This window comes from Gouania willdenowi, chromosome 19, assembly GCF_900634775.1.
Source record: "Gouania willdenowi chromosome 19, fGouWil2.1, whole genome shotgun sequence".
Taxonomy (NCBI): domain Eukaryota; kingdom Metazoa; phylum Chordata; class Actinopteri; order Blenniiformes; family Gobiesocidae; genus Gouania; species Gouania willdenowi.
This window is the reverse complement of record NC_041062.1, coordinates 2,701,076-2,715,131: the sequence shown is the minus strand read 5'-3', so window position 1 is coordinate 2,715,131 and position 14,056 is coordinate 2,701,076. Positions and strand designations below refer to the sequence as shown.

The window sequence follows — 14,056 nt, the reverse complement described above, 5'->3', positions numbered from 1 at the left end:
TATTCTATGAGCGGATGTCAAGAGCCTCTTGGAGACCTTTTTTACTTGGGACGTGCTATTCGGCGCGGAGACGTTCCGCGGGCCCGCCCGTAGTTCATCCGAACTTTTTTATTATGTGACAGCTATGCACGTTTTATTTTTACAAAAAATCATAATGTACATTTATTTTATAGCTTAGTTGTGACCATCAAGGATAAGCTAAACTATTAGAAGGGAAGCTATTTAAAGAAAGGGCTGTGTTACACCCTAACCCTAACAAGGGAAAGCGAGTTTAAGTATTTTATAAACACTAACGTAAAGTTCAGGTCAGGTCAAATGTAAAATGCTGACCCACCACTTAAGTTATTTATAGCTGTGCTTTGCTTTGATTACTGATGGATTTGCAGCTCGTAATACTTGACTTGATTGTGAGTAGAGGACACTTTTCATGTTTTCTTTCTTTCATTTTCCACTAAAGAAGAGTTCAAATTGAATAAAATATAGATTCCTATTTAATATGATTAGATATTAGTTGTTTATTTATATTTTTAAACTTGTTTTGTTGTGCACAGAAGCACAAGGTCTCCAGTCATGGCGAGAAATAAACGGAAAAAAGTGTTTAAAAGGGTGTAAGATAAGAATCAACCCATAGTTTTCTTTTTTCTTTTGATAGTGGATCTATTGGGTTTTATTAAAGAGGGATGGACTTTTTATACATGTAGCAGTGATTAAAAGATTTGTTGGTTTTTGTACAAAACCACCAGCCTGAGTTTGTACGTAATTAACAGTTAGGAAATGTAAGGTGTATATTCAACCATTCTCGTATAATTTGGACTTTTTCTTAGCCTTTTTCTCAGTTTTTTCCTAAAAATATTGCTCTCCTGTCCCACGGGCATCCAGTCCTACCAAATCAGTGATCTGTTGCCATTTGGAGAGACGGATCCTGAGAGAGGAGAATTGTGATAGAAATCCACGAGGGATTCAGAAGAAGCAAATCAATAAAACACACACACACACACACGAGAGTGTGTGGGGGAGAGTGGGGGAGAGCTCAGACCTGCTATATGATGGTCAGTAATCTTGATGGATTCTCCTGGTGTTCACAAACACCAGAATCCATCTTGTGCCGTTCCCACCTTTTCCTTTAGAAACCAGGGTGGGATATCCAGGCGTGACTAAGACTGAAGCGCCGAAGCGAAACTGGTGCATGCGCAGTTGCGGGGAGTGGAACTAGCTGGGCTTCCGCTATTAGCATAGCTCAGAATGAAAATAGAAAGATGTCAACGCAGGTTCCGAAAGGATTTGCCAGACACAGACCCAGATGGATGTGGACAACTTGTGTAAGGGGGAGGGGCTACACATCAATCTGTTTCTTGCCAGGTTAGATGGTCAGTAGATCATTTTCAAATGGTGCTGATGGACTGATTGACAGACTGTTACCAATCAGAGCAGTTACAGGACCTGACGGAGCAGCCACATTAAATTAGGGGAAAAATATCATTTGGTTTTAAATCAGAATCAGAATCAGAAGTTGTTTCTTTTAAAAAAAAAAACATTTTTATTTGTTTATATAGTTTTCTGCATTAATAAATGTTTGTGCAGCAGACGGAGAAGTCCATCTGTCTCCAATTTAACTTCCTCAAATGTCATTGTGTGCTTCTGTGCACTTCACGTCTCTACATTGAACGAGCAAAACGCTCATTTAAATAGGGGCGGTCTGCACCACTTCTGCACGTGCACTAATCATTGCTGCAATCTTAGAGAATTCACCACCCTTTATTTCAGATCTTAGTGAATCCGCCCCTGTGTGTATAGTTTACAGTGCAAAATTAAGCTTTAAATAAGAATTATAATACAAAATGATAATAAAAATAATAATGATAAATTAAACCAAAAATTAATGAATACTGAATGAATACACTTAGAGAGTGCAGAGCCCATATTATAGATGTAAATATTGCCGACGATCAGGTTTATTTAATCATGGCAAACGAAATTGTGATCATGATTAAAATTTGATTAATTGTGCAGCCCTACGTCAGAGTGAAGAAAGGAAGAGGAAGCATGCTGGGTGCATGAGGAGATGGGGAAAAAATAAAAATGATGGAGGCAACTGTAGGTTTGGAGAAGAAGGAAGAACAGTGAAGGGAAGACTGAAGAGGCAGGGGAAGTGTTGGTATGTGGCTGTGTGCATATATAGGATGTACACACACACACACACACCGTCACTAATGAGCACTTCACAAGCAGCCTCCGTCTACAGCCTCTTTTCCTCTTCTTTCCTTTTCTGCCTCAATCTTTCTTTGCATTCATTTAGACACTGCATATATATATACATATATACATATGTATCCATCCTTTCTGCCTGTCCATCATGACTGATTTGATCATGATAGTGTGTGTCCGCACAGATATAGATTTAGTGATGACGATGATGATGCTGGAGCAGTTGCTGCTGAGAGTGAGGATGAGGATGCGTGTGCGAGAGCGCGACCTGTGTCGTGTGAAGTAATTCAATTTGAGTGAATGAGAGACACTGAGGATATACTCTAAAATAAACAAAGGGGGCGAAAGAGGGGAGGGGTTGGGGGGTGGGCGTACGTACAAGCAGCTGAGCACAGCAGCTCAGTCTCCTCTCACAGACAGCTAACCTCTCTCTCTCTTTCATTTTCTTGTCCGCAGTCCAGAGGGGTCACTCTTCTTCTTGTGTCGATTGGTAGGCAGTGACAAACGCTACTATTTTGAGAGAGAGAGAGAGAGAGAGAGAGAGAGAGAGAGAGAGAGAGAGAGAGCTCTAAAATACTGGCGTTTATTTCCTTGCACATTAAAAGCTCAGCTGAAGAGGATGAGGAAGCAGAGCGAGATCTGGAAGTGCAGCTGATGCTCCTCGACTGTGCCACTCACACTTTTTTTCATTTTTCAACAACCTGATCAAAGGAACATTTTCGTTGCAAAGGAGGGGGAGGGGGGCAGAAGAGAAGGAAAATATGGCGAGTTTTGGGAAACTCACCGATTACTTTAATCGCCGCAAGTCTCGAGAGGAGCTCCGGGTGGGCAGAAGCTCTCGGCGCAGCGGCAGCTATTGCTGTACGGTGGCAGAGGCCAGGTAACCTTTGTGCACGACGTGCACGTGTGTCTGTGCACAGGTATGCATGTCCAGGTGGAAACAGGGTCCACTGTTGTTCATTCGTCATTCGCTGTTTGTCTTGTTTTTTTTTCCCACACGTATATAACTTTAGACATTTGTCAGGTTTAAATAATTTCAAATCTACAACAAACTGACTCTATCCAAGGCATTTTCTTTAGAGTACCGTGTTCAACCAGGGACAGTCAATCATACAGGTGTTGTCGTACATGTGTGAGCAAAGCGTTGTGTTACATAAGTGTAGAGGTGCATGAGTGGTGGATGAGAGCCATAGACGATTCCCACTGATGCACCGTAGTGTTCATCTCCTCCTTATCTCCATCCATTGGCCAAATATGCGGCACTTGGATCTGCAGAGAAGGATCCTGTTTTGGCACGCTCAGCATCGCACCATGCCACACGTTCACACTGGGGGTCGGAACTTTCTGCTGCTTGTTATAACGCATGTCTGACAGTGATATTGTGCAGAATGTTATTTAATTTAATGTGTGACGCTCACATACTTCTCACAGGATTTCAGGAATGTGGCTTCATTCACATTCCACCTGAGCAGCTTGAATATCTCGTGTAGCAGCACATTTATATTCCTTTTCCTTATTCTGTCATACATCCACAAATACCAGTGGGTCACCTTTAAAAGAGACCTTATCTGTAAAGACTTATCGTTAAATGTGTCTGTATGACCTTAACGTTGGTGCATTTATCGACAGCCACTCGTGTTGCTATTTTTAGCTTCTTCTTGTTGTTGAACTGCAGGAATCCAAGATTTTTTTTTTAACTGTTGTTAGCGTGAACTCCCACACTGCTACAGCTCTAGAAGAGACACATCATTGGTGGACATTAGCCTTTCAAACTTCATGTTTTCTTATAAATCCAGCTGGTTTCTCATCGTCGTTGATCCCTGTACACTTCTGGTTTAATCACCCACTCGCTCTTCAGATTCTCCTCCATCTCTTCCTAACGTAGTAAACATTCAGTCCCTACGAGAACCAAACAAGATGTGCACAATGTTTACCTGCTCAATAAATAGGACAAGTAGCAAACCTTAATACATTACATTCTGGTTTTAGTTCGAACAAAGATTTTTATTTTACATGGCGAGCAAAGTATTTGGAGCAGGAATGTAACCCCAGAGTTATGAGTATTAGTAATATCAGTTCTTGCTTCTAATAACAAAAGGCTGTAGATGTTTGCCACATTATATCGATTTATGCTTAATTTCTAGTCCTCAAGGTAAAAACTGCTGAGTTGATGTTACTGTACTCCTCCATCACTCTCAAAGGCATGATGTGACAAGTGTAGTGTTGGTTCGATGCCCTTCTTTTGTTCCGATGGTGGTACCGATACCCAGTTGCATAGTATCAGCCGATACCGATACATGCCGATACTACAGTGTTTCAAAAAAGATATGACCTGTTTTTAGCAGAGGTTCTGAACTCATTTTCTAGTGTGACGATAAAAATATAATTCATTATTGACTTAATATAATCACATTTAATAGCCTGCTACAGTAGCAACATAGTTGTTAAAATGTAGAGCTGTATTTCTTATTGTATTCCAGGTAAAAGGTCTGACCTTTATCTAAAGGATGACCCAGATTGGGTTAGGGTTAAAACTAGGGGTGTCCCGATCCGATATTGATATCGGTTATTGGTTCGATATCAGCCAGGAAACGAATATTGGATTTTATCGGACTGCATATAAAATCTCCAATATAAGCGCACCGATAAGGTTTTGTTGTTTTTGTCTCCGCCCCTTGTATCGGATCGATATTGGTGTCGGCCAATACTCAAGGCTGCAATATTGGTATCATATCGGAAGTCCTTCCCTCTATGCCTTTATATCTATAACGCATATTGAGGAACTTTTCTGTGGTTTCGGACATTTATCCATTGCAGTTTTTACCTCCGAGTGCCTCCAATATTTCCGATACTGCCCAGAACGTGACGTAGGTGAAAACCCTCTGTAGTTAGTACTTGTCGATACCGATGCCAGCCATTTAGTGCCGTATCGGGGCCCAAAGAACACATTTAATACTTTGATGTAGTTGGAATTCATTTTTGAGCTTTTGTCTTTGTTTTTTAATGTTTGGATTCTCTAATGTGATGCTAAAGGTAAACCCATTTCCTATGATGGAAACATTGGGTCACAGTTTGTTATATTATGAGAATAGTTTAAGGTTTTGTATTTGTCATTGTCCATTGGTTGCGCCGTTTTCTGTTCCTGATTATCCTGTTAAATAAGGTTGTATGATGCTCCTCCCTAGTCTAGTCTAGTTTTAACAGTGTTTTGTAAACTACACACTTTTATTGTGCCCTTTCTTAGATGTGAATGAAATCACAGGCAGTGAAATGCTATAAAAACATGAATAATCAACTCGTTAATCAAAGGATTCACTTTTGTTTGCTGCTGCTTTCAGCCTATTGCGCTTTCTCCTCTGCACGAAAATAACTCTGTTACAATTTAGCAGTATCACCTTTTTCTAACGTTGAATGTTTTGGGCTTTATTTTTCTTTGAAAAGCAGTCAGATCTGATGCACACCAGCAGAGTAAACATGGTGGAGAAAATAGAAACAAGGAAAAATGAGGGCAGTAGCCGAGAAAAAAAACCACGCTAGTAATGGATTCACTTTAAAAACACACACACTGAATTACACAGAGAACACAATGTTACTGAATGATAAAAAATTGAATGAATGACTCAGCGTCGAGGGACCAGCTTAGTGCGTGAATGACCCTGTGTTGTTTAAGTGCCCTTAGATGAACATAATTTGTATGAAATGTTCACTTTTGCCTCGGCTCTTATAATGATAAAAAAAGAGAAAAATAAAGCTAATTCACTTAAACTGTAGAGTCTGTAGTAAAGCATATTATTCGGCTCTCATTAATAAATCTGGGGAAGAGTTTCAACTTGCAAATCTATTCTGAGAGTGACGATTACATCTGATTACAATCTGCTCGATAGCAAACACAGAAGTTTACATGACAACAAATCCTTATAGAGACATGTGTGGTTTTATCGTCTTTCACAATTTGTCACACGTTGTCTACACATGCTGTGTAGCAATGACAGCAATGCATGTTTTGTTATTGCAATAAAATAAATGAATTTATTTTATTGCATAACTGTGACCATCACCAGCTCTCCCTAAGAAACGGTCACACGTTATCTTTACCAACTCAAAGATAAATGGTTTTTAAGATCCTATATATATATATATATATATATATATATAATATATATATAATGTATAGGTGGGAAAAAATAAATTTGTAATCTAAGACCTTAAAGCGTGGATGGGCAACTCTTTCACAGTAGGGGCCAAAACAATGTGATTGTGTCAAATCCGAGGGCCACATGATAAACATTCATGTCAGCATTTAGAATAATGACCAATCAGAGCATTAATACAGGGGGAAAAAGGGGTTTTGTCTTTTTTTTGTTTTTGTCTTTGTGGTTTTGATGTTTTTGGTATGTGTTTTAGGGGTCATTATTTGGGTTTTTGTTATATTTTTGTGCATTTGTTTTGTCATTTTCTGCATTTTTGTTGTCGATTTGTGCATTTTTGGGGTCACTTTCTGTATTTTTTGTTTTTTCTTCTGTATTTTCCTGTCGTTTTGTTAACAGTTTGTGTCTTTGAAGCTATTCCGTAATGTGTTGTTTTGTGTGTTGTTGTTGTCATTTTATGTGTTGAGTCATTTTGTGTATTTTGGGATTTTTTTGCATTTTGCTGCCGATTTGTGTGCTTTGTGAGTTATTTTGTGCATAATGTTGGGTTTCATTTTCCTTCCAACTTCTTGAAATACAATTTCTGGGGTTTTGCTTCGTGGGCCACAAAAAATGTGTCTGCCTTAAAGGGAACAGCTGATCAGCTTACATATTTGGTCAGTCAACTATATAAAAAGGAGCAGAGAAGAAGCAGGGGAAGGTGGTTGATGAGCAGTTCAAAGGCTTCATTAATAAAATGAAACAGGTCAAACTAACCACAGCTGCTACTGAGACTAAAATTCACAAAGTATTAAATAAAACACTCAAACTAAACTACAGTGGAACGCAGAAGCATTGCATAATGAGAGGGTATGACAACATTTGATCCAATATACTGTACATGCAGTGAACAGCTTTTCTTCTCATTGTGAGGCTAATGAACCTGAAAGCCCCCACGGAGGGAGTCTGGATCTTAGGTTCTGACTATAGAAAACTACGGAAGCTCATTGCATTCACTGAAGGAGAAAAAAATTAATTGATGAGGTGAAATTAAAGGTAGGGTAGGTAATTTTTTACAGATGCACTTTTTAAGTTTTTGCTTGAATTTTCTTTATGTCCTGACATAAATGAAGATCTTATGTGCTCTGAAAAAGGAAAAAAGAAAATCTGTCATCTGTAGTCGCTGCAAACCTGTTAAAACTTCGACCATTGAAAAAATTTAGTTAGTTTTTTTTGGGGGGGGGTTTTCGATAAAGACGGAGCCCTCGGAGGATGCTACATTCAAAATCATGCTAGCTTTTGAAAATTACCTACCCTGACTTTAAGAAAAGAAAACATTTTGCCATGTTTTTCTGTTTTTGTAGGAAATATTTTTGTTTTTTCTGAGTTAATGAGATTCTTATAGGAAATCCAGAAAAAACGAAGAATATTTCCTATAAAAAAAGAAAAACAGGGCAACATTTTTTATTTACTTATTTATATCTCATCAATTAAAGTGAATGTAATAAGCTTCTGTAGAAATCAGCCTGCTGCTGTTTTTACTTCCACATTGACGGCCGTCATTGTCAAAATAGGGCCCAGAGCAGACATAGGCAACTGGCGGCCCGGGGGCCACATGCGGCCCTCTGTGTAATTGTATGCAGTACCCCAAAGTAAACGTACAAAATGACAGAAAAATACACAAAACAAGAATACATTAAAAAATACAAAGAATTACAACATTGCAGGAAAATACAGTGAAAGACAAGATGAAAAAACAGAAACTACTACAAAAATGAACAAAACGACAACAGTAATACACAAAATGACTCCAAAAAATATAGTTACTGAAAATGACAAGAGTGCACAAAAGATGAGAAAAACACAAAAAACAACTCTGCAAACCTACAATACTAACAAACAAGCAAAAAGACAACAGCAATACACAAAAAATACTCCAAAAAAAATGCAAAATGACACACAAATACACAATATGACTCCAAAAAACATATATTTTAGAGAAAAAATGCACAAAGGGCTACAGAAATGCACAAAATGCTTCACAATAAGCAAGAAACAAAATTACTATAAAAACTTTGTTCTTTCCTGTATTAATGCTCAGATCACTCATTATTCTAAATGCTGACATGAATGTTGATCATGTGACCCTCGGGTCAAACAAACACATTTTTTGTGATAAAAGCTGTCTACCTCTGAGCCTCTCACTTCAGCACCACAGACAGCTCTCACCATGTAGTCACACTCACCTCTATGTACCATTCATCAACATACAAGGAACAGATGGGAGCGTAGTCACAACCTAATGACGATGTCACCACAATCTGTGAAAATGTAGGCGTTTGGATCAAAGGAAAACACTTGACGGGGCTGAAAAGAGCATCAGAAAGAATATCTGCATGTGCAATAAAATAGGTCACTAATACAGACTGTTGTACATCTGTTGCACTGAAGTTTGTTTTTGTGGTTATCTGAGCGAGACATATTCCAGCCTGAAGCCAAACTGAAAACAGATGCTGACATGTGATTTTCTTTGACATTATTACAGTCGTCAACCATAGAAAGCTGTAGAGATCAGGTGGAAAGGTTGGATGTTATTAACACCTTGTTAGGTTCTTATCTGTTGTTAAATATATTTCTATTTACTATTTTAGCAAAGTGTGTGTATGAATGTTTTCAGTCTATAGTCATAAATCACACACATAAATATATATATATATATATATATAACAAGAGTGAAACAGGCAGGGGGCAAAAATGCTTTTATCAAACATTCAAGTTACCTTTTCCAATAATACATACAAAAGAAATGCAAGCATTCAACTAGTATATTTATTTTTAGGGATGTAACGATTAGTCGTATGGCAATTAAAAATCGATTCATAGTTATCACAATTCACACTGATACTGTGAAAATTAAATCGCTGTACTTTTTTTCTATCCAGAAGTGTTGGCGGCTGGCGGAATCTGCTAATCTTTTCTTTCTGGCCGCCTTCTACTTTTAAACATGTTCATAAATGATTCCTTACCCCTTTAGCACCAAAAAATGTCTGTAACATTACATGAATATCTGTAAAAGTCACATTTTTCTATTAGCTCTGTCTGCTAGCATAGCATCTCTTCTTCACTACAAGATATCTGCATGCCAACCGACCACTGGGTTACCAGCGCCCTCTGCTGGTCCAAACAAATATCTGACCTAATTACAGTGAAATTACTGTTTTTTTTTTTTTTTAAGTCCAATTGTTAAGGCACAAAATACATTTTCAGTGCACTTTTAGAAAGAAAAAGAACTATTATGCAGTTTTGCATTGTTTACTATAGAACCAGAATTTAAATTAATAGGCTTCTTCTTCATTTGTATTATTCCTTTATTTATTTCATTCAAGATTTATTTTCAGTTAAATTGCATTGTTTTGAATAGTTTATCAAGGTATTCTTTTGACAATGAAAAATAAAAGGAAAATAGTATAGTATTTTCTAATAAAGGAATATTTTTCAGTCATCATTTTTCTACAGTCCCATTTTGTAAAATAAATCATGCGAGAATCGTATCGTGAACCCAGTATCGTGAATCTAATCATATCGGGAGTTTAATTGTGATTTATGACTATAGACTGAAAACATTCATACACACACTTTGCTAAAATGCTAAATAGAAATACATTTAACAACAGATACGAACCTAACAAGGTGTTAATAACATCCAACCTTTCCACCTGATCTCTACAGCTTTCTATGCCTGGTTGACTACCGTAATAATGTCAAAGAAAATCACATGTCAGCATCTGTTTTCAGTTTGGCTTCAGGCTGGAATATGTCTCGCTCAGATAACCACAAAAACAAACTTCAGTGCAACAGATGTACAACAGTCTGTATTAGTGACCTATTTTATTGCACATGCAGATATTCTTTCTGATGCTCTTTTCAGCCCCGTCAAGTGTTTTCCTTTGATCCAAACGCCTACATTTTCACAGATTGTGGTGACATCATCATTAGGTTGTGACTACGCTCCCATCTGTTATATATATATATATATATATATATATATATATATATATATATATATATATATACACACACACACATGTACTTTCCTTTATATACAATATTTAACAAAAAACACATATTTCTACTGCTTCACATAACTCTCTACAATATATTGTGACATTTTCTTTTTGAAATTAAATAGTGTGTCACTCGTTTTCATTTCTTTATCATTATTCCACAAATTAACCAATTATAACAGACAGACATCATTTTAGTTCTAATCTTGCTTTTGTTAAAATAAGCATAAATTGATCTCTTAGGATGTATTTGATGGTCTGTAGATAAATATTATAATGTTGAATGCCTTCAGGAGAGTATTTATCTTTGCTTTCCCTCATTATATGTGTTATTATTTTATAATAAACAATGTCTTTACATTTGATTGAACAAATGATGGATGTGTGTGTGGTCATAATGTGCTTTGTTTATCAATCTTACAGATTTTTTTGCAATAAAACAATATAATTATTATGGTTTTTATATATATTTATGTGATGACATGTGTTGGTGTGTGCATGCGTCTGCTGACTGTGGATAATTGACACAGTGTGTCGTACGACAACCCAACGTGTGACTTATAAAACATTGTAATCTGATCAATCGCAGCACACAAATGATCGGGTCCTGATAAATGCAGCGTCTGAATTTGATTTTCATTGACATGTTGCGCCCTCAAATATTCCTGGTTCGGAGGCCCCGCCCACAGAGGTAACACAAACATTTTCAAGGAAATAAACGTTTCTGAGATAAAAATTGAATTTAATTAAAATCAACTTTATTTAAATAGCGTAAATTACAACAAAGTTAATCTAAATGCGCTTGACAAAATATAAGAGATACTAAGAAAGAAAGAACCCAACAACTCACAGTTGAGATGAATAAAAACAGTTTTTATTGTAATTTTGTGTGTTTTTCTGTCATTCTGTGTATGTTTGTTTGTTGTCTTGCTCATTGTGAAGTATTTTGTGCATTTCTATAATCCTTTTGTGCATTTTTCCTATAAAATATGTTTTTTTGGAGTCATATTGTGTTTTTGTGCTGTCATTTTGCATTTTGGAGAAATTTTTGTGTATTTCTGTTGTCGTTTTGCTTGTTTGTTGGTGTTGTGGGTTTGCGGAGTCATTTTTCATGTTTTTCTTGTCTTTTTGTTGTCATTTTGTGTATTACTGTTGTCGTTTTGTTCATTTATGCAGTAGTTGTCTGTTTTTGCAATAATTTCTGTGTTTTTCTCTTGTCTGTGACTTTATTTTCCTGCAATGTTGTAATTCTTGTTTTTTTATGTATTTTTGCTTTTGCTTTGTGTATTTTTTGTCATTTTGTACGTTTATTAAAGTAACCAATGCCTAATGATGGTTTAAATGAACATTTACTCCCTGCTATGTGATATGATGTTGTGCTCTGAGTTTTACTCAAGTTCATATTTCTGGTGATAAATATATTCATGGATATTCTTAGAAAAAAACTCTAAATATTTGACTTTACTGTTTAGAATACGCTACGATCCCATTTATTAAGTCACAAACTTTATGAAAAATGTGTTTGTTCTGCTTTGTTTTCTGTAATAAATATGTGAAAAAATAATCCTACAATAATTGTGTGTGATGAAAATACTGTATTTTTCATCATACCTCTATGCATGTTTTGTTGAACCAGAATAAAACCCATTTGCTTCATATTTTTTTTTTTATACCAACATGCTACATTTAATTTATCGCGTTTAAAACCTGGTCTATAACATGGTTTATGAAATGTGCATTTATGCTTAAAGGAAGAAACCTTCATTAGGTGTAATCCAGTAGCCCGACTCACATGTTCAATAGTTCAATCATATGAATGATTAAAAAAAAAAGGGATGGCCGTAAAAGTGTTTGACTCCAAAGATGAAGGTGGTATTGATCATTATCTCCCAGCAGAGTGTGTGGCATTGACTGCTGGGAAATTAATCAGTTCTTCTGCTGCTTCGAATGACATTCAGCCTGATTATTCCGAAGCAATTCCTCACGTCGTTGCTTATTAACGGTGAGGTGTGTGTGTGTGTGTGTGTGTGTGTGTGTGTGTGTGTGTGTGTGTGTGTGTGTGTGTGTGTGTGTGTGTGTGTGTGTGTGTGTGTGTGTGTGTGAGGTTATTGTGTTGGTCAGTGATACAACTGATTTCGCAGTTGGTTCTTCATGTAGAGGTTTAACTGATGTTTGCTGATTATTGTTTGATTAGAGCAGACATAGGCAACTGGGGGCCCGCCGGCCACATGCGGCCCCCAAAGAAAATACAAAATACACAAAACATGAGCAAGAATACATTAAAAAATACAAAAAATTACAACATCGCAGGAAAACACAGTGAAGGGCAAGAGAAAAACACACAATTATTCTGAAAATAACAGAAAATGATAACAAAAGTACACAAAAAGACAAGAAAAACATGAAAAAGGACTCCGCAAACCCACAGTACTAACAAATCAACATCAGAAATACACAAAAAACATATAGTTGACGGGTAAAATACTCAAACGGACTACAGAAATGCCCAAAATGCCTCATAATGAGTAAGACAACAACAAACATACAGAATGACAAAAAAATACTCAAAATTACTATTAAAACTTTGTTCTTTCCTGTATAAATGCTCAGATTGCTCATTATTCTAATGCTGACGTGAATGTTGATCATGTGACCCTCTGATCAAACAAACACATTTTTTTGGCTTCGCTGTGATAAAAGTTGCCTACCTCTGTATTAGAGGATGAAATTAGCTTAAACTACTTGATGAGTGCCTGAATTATCTAGTGATGATAACATTTAAAAGTGACTGATTACAATAAAAATGTATAACTTGTATAAAATGTATTATTTTGTACAGTTAAACACAATAAACAAAGTGCAGGAAGAGGCAGAAATAGCTTAAATTTATATTATTGTTTTTCTAACTAAAACACCACATATATTCTCAAACGACTGTATCTATATTACGTATATTATGTATATATTTAAAAAAATAATAAAATACTTGTTTCATCTTGTCTGCACATGCTGTCGAAGGTTAACACTACATCTTTTTGTGACATCTATGCATGTTTTATTATTGCAGTTAAAAACATACATTTATTTCATTGCATAATTTCATACTTTTTCAAATATACATTTAGTTCATATAAAATGCAGTATAAAAATAGTCACTTTGTGCACTTATCCTGGCTATTCTATATTTGTATTTGTACAACAAACATGATAAAAAAAAAAGAACTCATTTTAGACAAAGAATGTCTAAAATTGTGATATAAAAATGGGGGTGACGGGAACCACTGGATCAAAGGGACACTGACTAATTTTTTGGTTCCTTCTTTCTACCCAGGTCACTGGAAAGGAAGCTACAGAGACCGTTACTGTCCAAGTCGCGCACCCTCCCCAGCATCCCCCAGTCCCCGTCCACCTCCAGGGTCCACCACGCTGATCTGATCGGTGGGAGTCCTCCTCGCAGGAAGAACCCTCTTACCAACGCCAGCAGCCCTAAGGCGTGCACGCTGCCTCCTGCGGGTAAGAGCAAAACAGCAAAACAGAGTTTTCTTCACTTCCCCAGGAAATCAGGGGATTAGGTACAAATGTGGGACTTTTAAATCTTCTTTCCTTATCTTTTTGGTTCACAAGTACAGGAAAATGTCCTGGAATATTCTTCAAACATTG

At 36.6% G+C, this 14,056-nt stretch overlaps 1 protein-coding gene across 3 annotated transcripts in view; it reads left to right on the top strand.

Annotated features, from left to right (window-relative positions):
• The window catches only part of ankfn1b (ankyrin repeat and fibronectin type III domain containing 1b), a 150,388-nt gene that overhangs the window by 21,928 nt on the left and 114,404 nt on the right, over window positions 1–14,056 (top strand). Inside the window, exons 1-2 of one of the 3 annotated variants that reach the window (XM_028477120.1) lie at window positions 2,697–3,085; window positions 13,728–13,909. In XM_028477120.1, the coding sequence (XP_028332921.1) occupies window positions 2,967–3,085; window positions 13,728–13,909 (301 nt within the window). In that variant the 5' untranslated portion in view covers window positions 2,697–2,966. Of the gene's footprint in view, window positions 1–2,696; window positions 3,126–13,727; window positions 13,910–14,056 lie in introns of those variants that run through there. The other 2 variants (XM_028477123.1, XM_028477121.1) reach the window with 2 other exon arrangements.